The sequence below is a fragment of the Telmatherina bonti genome (genome assembly GCF_933228915.1).
Source record: "Telmatherina bonti genome assembly, chromosome: 4".
In the NCBI taxonomy this organism is placed as follows: domain Eukaryota; kingdom Metazoa; phylum Chordata; class Actinopteri; order Atheriniformes; family Telmatherinidae; genus Telmatherina; species Telmatherina bonti.
In genome coordinates this window covers 19,169,147-19,182,780 of record NC_136622.1, presented here as the reverse complement: position 1 = coordinate 19,182,780, position 13,634 = coordinate 19,169,147, and the positions used below count along the sequence as shown (strand labels likewise).

The following is a 13,634-nucleotide window of genomic DNA, read 5'->3' as shown; positions in this document are numbered from 1 at the left end:
GTCCTTTCCACCAGCAAGTAAGCAACTTGCTCACTGGGGCTGCTCAAGCCTATCTCTCCCAGGTCTTCCTGGGCCAACATCTCAGCCAGCTCCTTATTCTGAGCATCTACAAGAAAATGGAATTTCCTCCAGTAAGTAGTTTATCTGACTACAAAATTACAATAGATACAATAATTTTTTTTAATTACAACACATTCAGAATAAACACAAAAAACATGAAATTTGAGTAAAATATTTGATTGATTGAGTTCATTAAAAAAAAAAAAAAAAAGAAAAAAGCCTTTGAATACTTTCAAATTAAAAGTGCTGCTAAAACAGGCCTGTTTACAAGACAAAGGCCAAATCTGAACTGACCTTGTTGGTGTTTGATCTGGTGAAGTTCATGTCGCAACTCTTCGTTGTCTTTTTCATATTCTCCAGTCAGACACTCCCGCTCTTCTAACAGCCCTCGAATATGCGCAACGTAGCTCTCCACCTGAAAGTACAAAAAAGAAGACTCAGGAGTAATTTTGATGCAAATGTCAAACCAATTTCAGCAACAGTCATGGTCTGTTTTATGTGCTTCCCTTATTGGCTACAATTTAGTTTCACTGGATAGCTTAACTGAATTATACACAGTTGGGTCAAACAGCTACAGACACCATTATGACACCAGTAAACTGAAAAGTCTCACCTCCTTCATTTCATTGGCCTGCTGTGTACGCACGGTCTGCAGCTCCTGGGTGGCTGACAGAAGCTTTGCTTCACTGCTGAGCAGCAGCTGCCACAGGTGACGCCGCTGCTCCTCCACACTGGCATCTGGAGGCAGGCCATCCTCCTGAAGCCGCATAGATATCTGGTCCAGCTCTGTCCAAACCTGATGGTCCAGAGGAGGGATTTAATGTTTTGTTACTTCATATAATATTAATTAATCAAGTGTTGAAATGTCGTATTGATCTGCAGCTTGGAACATTTCATTTACACACTGAAATTGTTCCCAGTCCTTTGGTCTCGCTACTGTATGATTTTTTTTCCACATGCATGTTCAACTCAAATATTACTTAATTTAATTTTAATTTAAAAAAAAATCAAATCTAGAAAGGCTAAAATGTAACAATGTTCTACTATTTGCAACAATAACACAAATTAATATGGCACTTTTTACAGATACATCAACAACTAAATAAAACTGATATGATAGCAGGGTAGCCAACTATGTACCAAAATTATGGTCTGTGTGAAGGCTGTCAGTGTTTCTGAAAACTGATCTGTTGCAGGGTCACAACAGCACGGTGGCAAGTCAGCACTGAACAGCTGTTGCCAAATTCAGTATTGTATTTTGTAGAGCTTGCAACCTGAGAAGGACTCATGCAGCCTTCAGACTATCCCAGGAGCTGCCAGTGCTCCAACAACATGCTGCATATTGTCACAGAAGAGGTATCAAATCTCATGTGCCTCCTGTACTTACACATGATGCCGACTGGTCTAAGCTCATGATGAACAAATGGCTAACAGATCAGATATTGGGTGTATTTACAGTCAAAATACTGGTGAATGTCAACTATGGGTGTGCAATGTATTGCTACCAAGGACCTTTTTATGTATGAATTTCAAAGACTGCAGTTGGTGGGGGGAAAAAAAAGACTAAGGTGTGGGGGAAGCTGGTGTTAAACACAAAAATATGACTGAATAGTTATTATTGAGCAATTAAGTTACCTCCTTGCGATCCATTGTCAACATTAACTTCTGTGAGGCTGCATTGGTGTCTGATGAACTAATTCCTTAGTAGAGAAAATACTGGTTCCCACGCAGAAATTCTCCCTATAAGGTATTCCATACAAAGCACAAACCAGTCTGCAATGATATGCCAAAGATCAGCAAATCCTCAAACTTCATGGCTCCCATTGTGGTTGTAATTCATCCATGAGAGATCACGCATCCAATTCCTCCATAAAAGATGGAATTCTTAAGAGCAGCTCTATCAAGACCTGTAGTCACAAGCTTAGCGATTACCTACCTCAGCTGAGAAAGGTATGGTTGTTTCATAGCTGACTCACATCAGCAGCAGCTACGCAAAACTTCAGGCTGATAAGCTCTGTATGATCTGCTGCTTTGCTTTCATTAAGGTTTCGGATAAATGGTAACAGTTTCAATGGAGCAATAAAACTACTAACCTCTTAACTTTGTCTATTGAATTTAGGAACGCAAGATATTAACTTATTTCTTGCCAAGTGGAAAATGACACTAGTTTTCCTTCCAATAACTTTTACTAATCAAAAGTCGGGTTTCTCACTCACTTTTCTTTTCAAAATGTCTGACGAGTAGCAAAAAAAGAAAAAGCAAAAAACAGTTTTCTATAAAACTGCTACATTTTGCAATCCATTAAACCAAGCTCACGCGCCAGAAAAAAAAACTCAGTGACACAACATGTGTTTACTATATTGTAATAAAAAAAAAAACCCAGTTATATCGTAAACAAAAATAATCTAATTACGTCCTCAAGTTAGCAAAGTAGTCCCAAAGTTGGCCCTGCAAACTGCGCTAGCGTTAGCTCGCTAATGGTAGCAGCCGTTCCTTCCAGCAGCTGATGAGCATTGCAGCAATTTTGTACTGACATCTCAATAGTCCCAGTTATTATGAACTTCTCTGGTTTAGTGGAGTTAAGAGCACAGATATACAGTTGGAGTTTTACTCACATTTTAGATAACAACAGAGACGGAAAGCAAATGCTCAGGACAGGCGTGGCGGAGAGAAGTGGCTTCTATGAGCACCTAGGCAACGGACCGTACCACCTGGAAGATGCAGGCGACTGTAAAACCAGGTTCTTACAGAGTGATAACTGCAATGAAACAAAAATCCCATTTGAAGTTTATCACAGGTAATGATTATAGTTACATTATCATGTTGTGGTTGATTTAATCTTTACTCATATTTTAGCATATATAATCCTCTGTTTCAAGGGGTAGTTCATTCTTTTTAAAACGACTCTTTCTTTAGTTCTTGAATATAAACACTAGGAGGCAACAAAGCTACCCGGATGGTTAACCAATTGGTTAATTTATGCAATAAAATACAAAAATAAAAATAAAAATAAAAAAAAAGATTAATGAATCCAGTTGTTACTTTTCTTTTAAACACTGTTGTAGTTTTTCTTTTTCAATTTAGTTTACCTTTAACGCCAGTGACCACACTTTATATGGCGTTGTTTCTCAAAAGGGGGTACAAGCACTCTTTTGGGTGCTTGGAGAGACTGCAGGAGATACTTCAGAAAATACCAAATAACAAAATTAGTGTTCATGTAAAATTAATTTAAAAAAACATGTAACAGAAGTAAAATATATTTGCAAGCTTATTAACTCAAATATATATGCTATGTTAAGTTTACTTTTGCAATTACATGAGGCATTTTTATTCTGATAAAGCTTTTAATATTTTACATTCAATACGTTTGAAATGTTAGTTCAAATTTTGGAAATTTAAATGCTTTAGTTATAAATTTTAATATTGAATGTCATAGTGTTGTATTTTTTTTCCAACCAAAATAATTGCGATGGTAAAGGGTTACTCGGTTGAAAAATATTCTACAGGGGGTACAATCTTGAAATCATTTTGAGACCCACTTATAAAAATGGATTATAGTAAAACCTTTTAGGGCAGTGACGCCAGGCCAGGGATGAAGAGATCCATGAAACTTGGTTTAGTTTGTTGTTTTACAAGGAGAGCAGATTGCAAGAAAGCTCACTGATGTCTCATATTGCATGAGTGCAATGTTCATAAGGTGTGTCCAACTTATATGTTTGCTATGTTCGCTCTAAAAATGTGAGTTATGTTGCAACTGTCAATATTTTCCACGTATACCCCTCTTATATGAATGGATGGTACTATGGTAACACCCTCATTATACCAGAGAGCATTTCCAGTAGACTGTTTACAGAGGAAATCTTTTCATGTGGTTTCATGTGCCTCCACTGCCTATGGGTGGGTCTCACTTGAGACTTTTTTGGATGGGGATGCACTGACAGACGAGGAGGCAGTGCAAAAAGGGAGCACTGTTCTGCACAGAGGAAATGGGCGTTGTACTTGGGAAGTTTGGAGGGACTGACTAAAAAAAAAAAAAGAAAAACACAAAAAAAAGGAAGAGGGTGTGGAAAAGCTAGAAAAAGAGTGTGGACCACCAATATGTTGTAGAGTAAAGGAGCTGCACCCAAACTGCTGAGATCTGATTAAAGCAAACAAGCAATCTCCGGGGTAAGTAGATATTTCTTGAAGTTTCTATGTATTTCAGTATTATTGGCAAACATTTGTTGCTTCATTGCTTTCAGTCTTTCTAGCATCTGATCTCTTTCGTTTATCTTAAAAACTCTAAATGTAATAGTGTCTGCCCTTTGGAGATCTTTGTTTTTGGTTTCATCACTGAGCAACGTGTTCACCACTTCTTTTAACAAACTTGTGAAAAGCTTCTCACTCATAGTGTGTCACTAATGTGTTCAATTTGATTTTTTAATTTTAAAATAACATTTTATTGCAGAATTCTTACCTTTCACTTGTGTATGATGGATGATATTTCATGTAATAACATAATTTGACTGTAATTGTGACTCCACCACCCACCCAAATGGGCCGCTGCTAAAGATAAAGATCTTTACAGACAATTTCATCTTGTTTTTATTCCTCTGTTTTGTGTCTTTTCTTTGGTCTTAAATGAAAAATATTGTCATTACTGTCACAACAGCTTTATTTACTATGTAAACTACAATCTCTTTGTAGAATGACAGACTTTTCCTTAAACTGATTCACTTTAAACACCATGGTAAAGCAACTTCAACAAAATCCAAACTTTAGCTAAAGTTGTGACTTTCATCCCATAAAAACAACAAATGCTGAGAATAGTAGGGAAGTTAACTCGGTAAATATTGCAGCCTTCATTTAGTGGGTCCACCCAAGTTATTTGCAGGGTTTTCTGACTGAATAAAGGTAGCACACATAGTCCGGTCAAAGATAAATTTAAAAAATAACTTGTTGCTCTCAGTTTTGCCTCATGCTCTTATGTAAAACAGAGTGTACTCTGTTCACCTTCTAAGATTTTCCATTTGAAGTTTCAAGTCAAAACAGGAAAGTAAGCCAACACTGATTTACCTGTGGTCCCAACTATAACATAAAATTAGTCACACCAAATTAATTTTAAGCATCTTGTTTGTTTGTGGCAGGGAATTCAAAATGGCTTACCTGCTCATGTTTGTCACTCTACTGCATCTCATCACTCTGGCTATGCTTTTCATTGCAACCATGGAGAAGGTAATGATCACATTAATGGACATTTTAACAGTATTGTCCCATAAGTTTGGCATATTCAGCAGTGTTTATTGTCTGATCTCTGTTTAAAGTCCTGGTGGTTGTGGGATGGCATGGAAAGTTCAGACCTCTGGTACAACTGTAGGTTTGACAACTCCACAGGAGCCCTGTTGTGTACATCTACCAAAGAAACGGGTAAGCTCTATGTTAACCTGGCATTCCTTCAAATAGATCCTAGATGTAGGCCTACGATCTGAAAGTTGTTACTGGCCTTTAAAAGTTGGAATGTTTCTTTTCTCAGAATGGCTTCAGGCGGTGCAGGTCCTCATGGTTCTTTCAGTGGTTTTCTCTTCAGTTTCCTTTTTTGTGTTCCTTGGCCAACTGTTCACAATGTCAAAAGGTGGACTCTTCTACTTTACTGGACTGTGTCAAGTCTTTGCAGGTAACACAGTTGTTTCATTCTGAAGAATACGTGTGATTTTGAAAACTGTTTTGCAAGTCTTGAACTTTACAAAATAAAAATATTGGCTTCAAGGAGGGGTTTCTGTTGTTCTAACAATGTCCTATATCTTGTTGTTCCATAGTTATGCTCTTTAAAAAAAAAAAAAAAAAAAAAAAAAAAAAAAAAAAAATATATATATATATATATATATATATATATATATATATATATATATATATATATATATATATATATATATATATGCCTTTAAAATAACCATTTTATGTTTGTAATTTATCTATTTATTTAGGTCTGACATCCTTTTCTGCAGCTCTTGTATACACACTCCACAATGAGGAAATCCTTTCAGATTTAAAAAAGAAGACTTCAGGACACTTCGGCTATTGCTTTATCCTTGCCTGGGTGTGTGTTCCTATGTTGCTGTGCAGTGGGGTCATATACATCCACCTCCGCAAGAAAGAGTGACCAGGAAAACATTATCAATAACAGCAATGGAATTAAAGAAATTTTAATTACTTATATTGATTAGAGATTCAAGTTTTAATGTGCACTTGAGCTTTATCAGATTTGATTATTCTTCATATCTGTATATGAATGCCCAGGAAAAAGTGTTGAGACATAACCTATATAACTTAATCACATAATCCTAGATTAGGATAATATTCTGCTTCACTTGTAAGATATTAAAATATTGTTATCAGCTGTTATTATGTTGTATTAAGGAAAGTAAACAAGGCAGCAGTATGTTTTTGTTCTCTTGTAGCCTACAAACTTTTGTGACTCATTTAATTTTTTCTTTTAAACAAACGGAAAATATATATATTTTTTTTTTTTACTAACTGATCATTTGTAGTATATATTTGTAGTATATTTCTGCTTCCAATAAAAATCTAAAACCAATAAGCTTTATTTTTTTAATTTTACTGTGACACCATATGTATTTAATCTTTAGTAACACTAAATTTTGTGAATATCAGATTTATCTTAGTATGGTTTTTTTTGTGAATATCTTTTAAAATCTCTTTTTAAAATCTGTATTTTCAACAACTTCAATGTTTTATCGACTTTTCTGTTTGTTTCTGGGTGTCCTCTTTCTCTCTCTCTCTCTTCCAGTTCATTGATATTTACCAACAAGACACCAAATTGATTTTTCTTGAAGCTACCATATATTAGCATGGCAGTTGAAGAGCCAAGCTTTTTGACCCCTTTACTGTATTTTGTCACGCCTGTTGTAGCCTAAAAGTCAAATTGGTGGGGAAGGTGACATCTACATGCGAAGATAAAGTTAAAAACCGTAGTCACTGTTTCTGAGTCACAGAATCTAGTGGTCACCGAAGGAAATATTACGCCTGCTTTCCAAAAATGTCTGAGGTTGTTTCCATAGCGACCATAAACCTTAACGACTGGTCAAAGATTTGTGGGCAAATTCTGTGTCGCTGAACGGAGCGCATGTTTTGCCATCGCAAACTGGATTTACTTGAGATAATGGATGCTAAACTACAACCTCCAGCGTATAAAGTCATTCCTATTGCCTTCCCCAAAGGAAGTGAAAAGTTTTGTGAAGTTTGCCAACAAGTGGCGTACATACAATGTCCAAAATGTCGCGTCACTTTTTACTGGTAAGCACACTTCACGCTACTTCTTCTGTCTTTAAATATGGGCCTACTTAAACTAAAAAAGAATAGTTTTTTTAAGTTTGAAAATTACAGTAATTGTGTATAGGTAAATTTGAAGTTTCCAGCATTTGTGACACTAGGCGGCAGTGTTCGCCAGGTTTTTCTTCACAGCAAAACATCCCGGCTGACATGTGACTGTGTCGTCAGGAGAAAGAGAAACAGCTGTAAATTACATTACCGCAGTTATTTTTTGTTCACAAGAATCACTCTTGTGTCTTTTATGATTGTACAATTCACTTGGCACAGTCACTTCATGTAACCCAGCATTATTTTGGTTTCTAGACCCATATACTGAACACAATATGGTGGTAGGTTAAATCCTCATGACACTGAATCGGAGCATGTGGTGACCCTCCATGTGGGGATTTATAGAAAGGAATGAGCCACTAAAGCTCGTCGTGTCAGGCAGCTTATAGCCACTTAGCGTATATGTAAAGTAGCCTTTACAATAAATGAATGAGAAGCCCTTGTTTTGAATTAAATTCAGATTTGTGTACTCTAATTTATGGAGGATCATTTATGGCCAAATCGATCATTTGTCTATCTTTTTTTGTACTGATTATCAATTAACATATTGCTGTATGTTTGGGGAATAAGGCTGAGACAAGAAAGCTGGAAGATAATTTTATCTGTTTGCACTTATTGTAGTGTCCACACACACAAGCACATGTAGTGTCAGTGCTACTGGTGATGTGGCGTGGTCGGATTTCTGTCTGCTGTCTGCCTCCCTAAACACAAATATACAGGAAGGACTTCACTTGCTCCACAGTAAGAAGTATGCATTGAAAGCCAAACAGTTTCCACAGAATTGCATAGAAGAAAGGAGGCATATGAACAAAATTACAGACTAGTTATGCAATGGCATACTATTACATACGCCCTCAGTGCACTCAGATAGTATCTTCTAAACCGACTTTGGTTTCTATATTTTATATGATATAATATTACCTGCATTCTTGCTAATATTGTTCTACAGTGTAAGTTGCAGCTCAGCTTTTCAGATCATATGATTTAATAGTCATCGTGCAAAGAGGGAAAATTGATTATGCAATGCAAAGCCATTTGAATTCCTTGGCTGTAAGGTGTGGAAAGAGATGAGGAAAAAAAAAAGAGAAATACTTACTGAGAATATACAAATCTTTTTTTTTAAAATACTCAGTAACGTCGATCATCAACAAGCTGACTGGGCAGCAATCCATGAGAGGATTTGCCAACTACTTGTTCCCATCCGCACCCCAGTTCTTACCCTCCAGCAATCAAGCTTCGTGGAAAAGCAGATAAAAAAGGTGAAATTGTTTGTTATGCAATGTGACCAAATATAAAAAAAGTTTGAAATAAGCAGCAAAACCTAGAAATTTTGTTTTGAGTTTGAACCTATCCTATATTTTTAACTGTTAAAGAAAAGCATAGAAATGGAGAAGAAATGACACGATACAGCCTCAAGCCACTGAGGGTTTGTTTTCTTTTCACATCTTTTCATTTCAAACTGTAGGAATTTAGCTTTGCTAATTTTGGTTACAAGCTGCCAAATCCAAACATGAAGTGGAATTGGTAGAAAGAGCTACTTTCAGAGCAGCAGGAGTTGATTAATTAAGACTGTTTAATTTAGAAACCGCTAAAAACTGGAGGCAGAAAGACAACAGGACTGCTTCTTTAGTTGACAAAAGAGAAAGTGGAGATATTTAATAACAACATTGTCACAATCTTTGCTCTACCACGTCTTCACCATGGCATGCTTTTATGTTTCCATGTAGTTAAGAACTTTATAACTATCAATGATTCCTCCAGCAATCTCTTCGGGGTAATGCATATGCTCAAAGTTTCGTTGAAACCGCAGTGTTACACAATAATATGAAAAGCATTACATACTAAGTAACTGTGGCTTACTTCTGTGAACTGTTGCGCAATATTACTGGAAGTATGATTAATATTAATGTAGTAAAATAACCCGTTTGTTTCCTTACTTAGGCAGAGCTGGTAGAAATCTGCAGGTTGGTGGCTCAACGGAAACTTTCTGAGGGTAAACACCAGGAAGCTCTGCTTGCTGCCCAGTTCTGCCTGCACTGTTCTATGGATGTCCACAGATCCTATTCTGTTCAACTGGTCCCTGCCTACCTGCTGCTGGCTGAGGCCAACATGGGTTAGACATGAGCACAAAAATGTTTCCTGACTGAAATTGTCCATATCTTCTTTCTTTACATAATAAATAATGTATAAATTGTTTGTGCATTTTTTGTGTTTACTTCAACATCGTCAGGTTTGGGTAAACTGGCTCTTGTAACAGAGCATTTATCCCAGGCAGAGTGGGTGGTGTCGAAGAATCCAGAATGTGGTCTCTCAATTCGCCACCGTTTACACAGAAGCCTAGGCCGCCTCCACACAGCAACTGGAAACCTGGATGACGCTCTGTTTCACTTTTCAAATGATGTTGGTGACATGATTAGCAAGAAATAATACAAATCCGCAATTTTTATTTGTTTTTTTTTATTTTCTTTGATTTAATTTTTTTTCTTTTATTGTTTGAAACTATTTGTTGATTAAGATAGACGGCACATGTTGTACATGGTGAGACTGTAGATCATTTTGTTGTCAATAGGATACGTGAACCCTCTTGTTACTAACATTTACTGTATTATTAAATATAAATTTAGTAGGTAATAGGTTATTTCTCTTGTGCCTGCAGATATACCTAGCCAGTGAGGAGTATGGTCTCAATAGTACTGTCCTTTGTGGGGGCTACTTTCTCATGGCAGATGTGTTTGCCAAGCAGGGAAAGATGTCCATTGTCCGTTCCTTATACTCTGAGGTGAGCCCTTGATCACATCATGCTTTTAGGGTTTTATTTTTTTCAGTACATGTAGCAATTCCAAATTTGCAAAGCCCAAATTCCACACCAGGGAGATAATACTGCTGAGCTTCCAAAAATTCTCCAAATTATAGTCCAGGTTTTTGCCTTTACTGTCCAATGTAACCATGAAATACATTCGCTTGTCCGTGTGACCATGAAATACAGTGGTTAAATACCTCCCTGGTGACCAGTTTGGCAAGGCTTGGCATTTTTTCTAAGATGCTACCTTGTACTTAACTTCTAAACAATTAACTGACAAATTAAGGCAGGCTGGGCTTTGATACAGTGAGACATCTTAAAGAGACAAGAATTAAAATAAAGTGTTTCAATCAGAGCACTTCTATATACATTCTGCAAATAAAATTAAAAGCTTGTGGGTAAGATGTACTTAAAATTCACTCTCTAAAGTTATTATATCATTGCTCATGTGATTGAATATGTATAGTATAGTTAATCTGATATTCTTGTCCTCTTTTTTTAGATTTCAAACACATGGCACAGTCATCTCACCAAACTTCTTGAGACCCAAGTACAAAACACTGCAAATCCTGCCAAGTTTTCACTCTCCCCTATTGGTGCGTCATATCACACCTATAGTGTGCAGTCAGAAAAAGAAAAAGGCATCACCCATCCATCCTGCATCATACTCTGAGCTCAAGCCAAGGATTTCATTAGGCCATCAGAGAACCAATAAATGAAACTAAGAAGAACTGAAAAAATAAGGTCAATGGTGCTATATTTAGCTGACCTGTCTTGCTGTGCAAACTGAAAGCTAAACCCCAGATTTACAGTAGCATGCTTAGGGCTGACTAGAGACCACTGCTGACACAACTCTTGGCTGTGCCGCATCCGCACTACTACTCCCTGTCACAGCTGCTGCCCTACATATATAGCTAAGCCTGTTAGCTGCAATGTACATTCCCAGACTTCACATGATGTATACTTGGAACTCTTACACAAACTATACACGTGAAACAGACACACCTACAGCTTGACCTCGATATGGCACAAATTACCAGAACTGAATTTTTCAATTCTCAGTATTGTATATAATACAACTGAATAGTGTTAAATGACATTCTTTTTTTTTGTTTATTTGCCTCTCAATTAGACTGTTCCCAGCAAAACGAAGTGGATAAGATGTTAAGAGCCATATTGGAGTTTGAGCAGAATGACTGTAGAAAAGACTCATCTCAGATTGTACTGGTGGCCCACTGCCTCGCCATGTTGTGGTTCATAGGGGGTGATTCCCTGAAGGTGAGTTGCCTGATAAAGTTAGGTATGACACTGTGACACACTTCCCTATTTCCTCCTTGTGCTGTCTCAAGATTGGATTAACAGTTAATTGGTGATGCCGTAAGCATAAGGTGGGAATTAGAAGTAGTTTATCAGACTGTCGCGACAGCAGACAGCAGATTTCTACTGTGTCATGTGAAATAAGGTCACAGTGGTGTAGTAAATTTATCTGTGCTTCTGGCTGTGAAGAAAGCATCAGGCAGGCCCTCCTCACGGTCTCTACACTCTGAATGTCTGGAGCAGGATTGAAAAAAAAATATGATGGGATCTTAGATAAACATGTGTCGGCCCTTCAATTTATTTATGCATTCTAACATTTTTTTTTTTTTTTTACATAATTTTGTTCAGTATTTTCTGTTTTAGTGCAGTGTAAAGTTAGGATGTAAAGCTGTGCTAGGCATGCAGCAACAAATAACAGCAGGAAGAATGACTGCTAATTAAAAAAAACTGAAGCATAATTTTCATTTTTCAGTTGATTGAACATGTATTTACTTTCCTCTATAAGGTAGAAACAAGTCTGCTATAACAAACATTAACTGTGATGAAGAAAGACCCTGTGTCTTTTTAAAGAGACTCTTGCTGTGTCTGTGATAATTTATAAATTTTACCGTCTTCGTGACCTGGTAGAATTTTTATTTCTGCACACGTTTTGCAGTTGTGGACTAGTAGTGTTGTGCAAAACCTTTCATACTGATAATCAACATCTTTTCCCAAGGACTCAGGTCAAAAGAAACTTCCAGAAATGAAAGGAAAGTCAGACTTTGATATTATTTTTTATTATTATTAAACATAGGACTAATATAAAATATGGTTGCCATCCTGTTTATTGAAATTAACATGATTGCCAATTCAACTGAAACTTAAATGTTTGCTTTCTTTTGTGATTAATTTCCATCATTAAATGAATGACAAAATATATTAATTCACTTTGGTTGATTGGGCCTAGTGTGGGAATCAGATGATATTGATTTGAATGATGATTTTAAATTATTCAGACGGAAAAATGCTTAAAATCACTGTAATGTTTGAAGGACTAGTCACTGTAACTTCCCACCTTTATCCAAACAGTTGTGTTGCAATCCAACCACCTCCTTTTCCTGGTATTTATTAAATACGTATTGAGAAAGACAAATACGTCTTTCTCAATACGTCATGGGCTGACCTCTTGATCAAGGTGGGGTCAAATGATCACTGTTTAATTTTGGCTGATTTGGCTGTTGATCTCTTTTCCTGTCATTGTTATCTAGTCAGCTGTTCTACAATTAGGGAAACAGCATATCACACTGCAAGAACATAGATTTTCCGATTTAGGGTATTTTATTTTTTCAAGGATTCTTGAACTTTTGGATATTCATTCTTGCTGTGTAGATGTATGGTATATTTCATGTGATTCTTTGTCTCATTATGGTACATCTGATCTGTATCAAATTCTGAACAATCACTTGCATCACACATATAAATCAGATTTTTCCAGCTGTTTTAATGAAATAGGTCCATAAACACAATACATTCCTCACTGACTTTGGCAGTCTCAGCTTGCTTTTGTCCACTGTATCAAATAAGTTTTCTGTGTCTACATTTTCTTTTACTTTTACTTAGTGTAAGACCAGCAGCACAACCTGGTGAGTCTTGTTGTTTAGATGAGTGAATAAATTGGGTTAAATGAAGTGGGTCGCAGTCCGTTTTCAGTGACATCATTATATAAGTCAGCTTTCCTCTCCCCAGAGAATCTACAGCTGCACTGGTTGTGTTTGTTTGTGTTTGTGTGCCAGGCAGGGGGATTTGCCAGCACAGCCCTGCAGGCCAGCCAGCTGATACCAGAGGATGACCTGACGGAACCCATCCAAGGCCTGTTGCAGCTGCTGCAGAATCTGCAAACAGATGCACAGCCTGGTTGTAACTAGTCAACACTTCTCCTGCTTTTCCCTGTTTGGAGATGTGATCCACACGGACATATGTATATATATATATATGTATATATATATATATATATGTATATGTCCGTATATATATATATATATATATACATATATATATATATATACATACACACACACATTAAAAAAAAGTTTAAATGCTT

At 36.7% G+C, this 13,634-nt stretch overlaps 3 protein-coding genes across 4 annotated transcripts in view; 2 read left to right on the top strand and 1 right to left on the bottom strand.

The window, feature by feature from the left end:
- ccdc30 (coiled-coil domain containing 30) overlaps positions 1-1,710 on the bottom strand; it is a gene marked incomplete at both ends in the record, with an annotated part of 14,354 nt that extends 12,644 nt beyond the window's left edge. Inside the window, 4 exons of the mRNA XM_079238478.1 lie at positions 1-106; positions 355-475; positions 674-856; positions 1,696-1,710. The exon at positions 1-106 is cut by the window's left edge and continues 85 nt beyond it. Coding sequence (XP_079094604.1) covers positions 1-106; positions 355-475; positions 674-856; positions 1,696-1,710 — 425 coding nt within the window. The remainder of the gene's footprint in view (positions 107-354; positions 476-673; positions 857-1,695) is intronic.
- Positions 1,711-4,137: 2,427 nt separating this feature from the next.
- LOC306754755 (epithelial membrane protein 3-like) lies at positions 4,138-6,537 on the top strand. 2 transcript variants are annotated; one of them, XM_079238834.1, is made up of 5 exons: positions 4,138-4,227; positions 5,187-5,274; positions 5,364-5,466; positions 5,573-5,713; positions 6,045-6,537. In XM_079238834.1, exons 2-5 carry the CDS (start codon positions 5,197-5,199, stop codon positions 6,197-6,199), a joined length of 477 nt encoding a protein of 158 aa, XP_079094960.1. In that variant the 5' UTR covers positions 4,138-4,227; positions 5,187-5,196; the 3' UTR covers positions 6,200-6,537. The 2 variants fall into 2 exon arrangements, with proteins under 2 accessions (XP_079094960.1, XP_079094959.1); XM_079238833.1 differs by having other exon boundaries at positions 6,024-6,537.
- A 682-nt stretch (positions 6,538-7,219) lies between these two features.
- zmynd12 (zinc finger, MYND-type containing 12) lies at positions 7,220-13,458 on the top strand (the record flags this gene model as incomplete). Its single annotated transcript, XM_079238477.1, has 8 exons — positions 7,220-7,353; positions 8,570-8,696; positions 9,379-9,550; positions 9,668-9,837; positions 10,094-10,216; positions 10,740-10,833; positions 11,370-11,515; positions 13,327-13,458. The coding sequence occupies 8 exons, from the start codon at positions 7,220-7,222 to the stop codon at positions 13,456-13,458; spliced, it is 1,098 nt and encodes a 365-aa protein (XP_079094603.1).
- Between the last annotated feature and the right edge of the window lie 176 nt (positions 13,459-13,634).

Bases quoted from the DNA above. Each gene is read 5' to 3' on its own strand.
- LOC306754755 (XM_079238833.1), top strand. From the start codon at position 5,197: ATGGCTTACCTGCTCATGTTTGTCACTCTACTGCATCTCATCACTCTG. The intron at 5,275-5,363 runs GTAATGATCACA...CTCTGTTTAAAG, and splicing joins TCATTGCAACCATGGAGAAG to TCCTGGTGGTTGTGGGATGG. The intron at 5,467-5,572 runs GTAAGCTCTATG...TTCTTTTCTCAG, and splicing joins TACATCTACCAAAGAAACGG to AATGGCTTCAGGCGGTGCAG.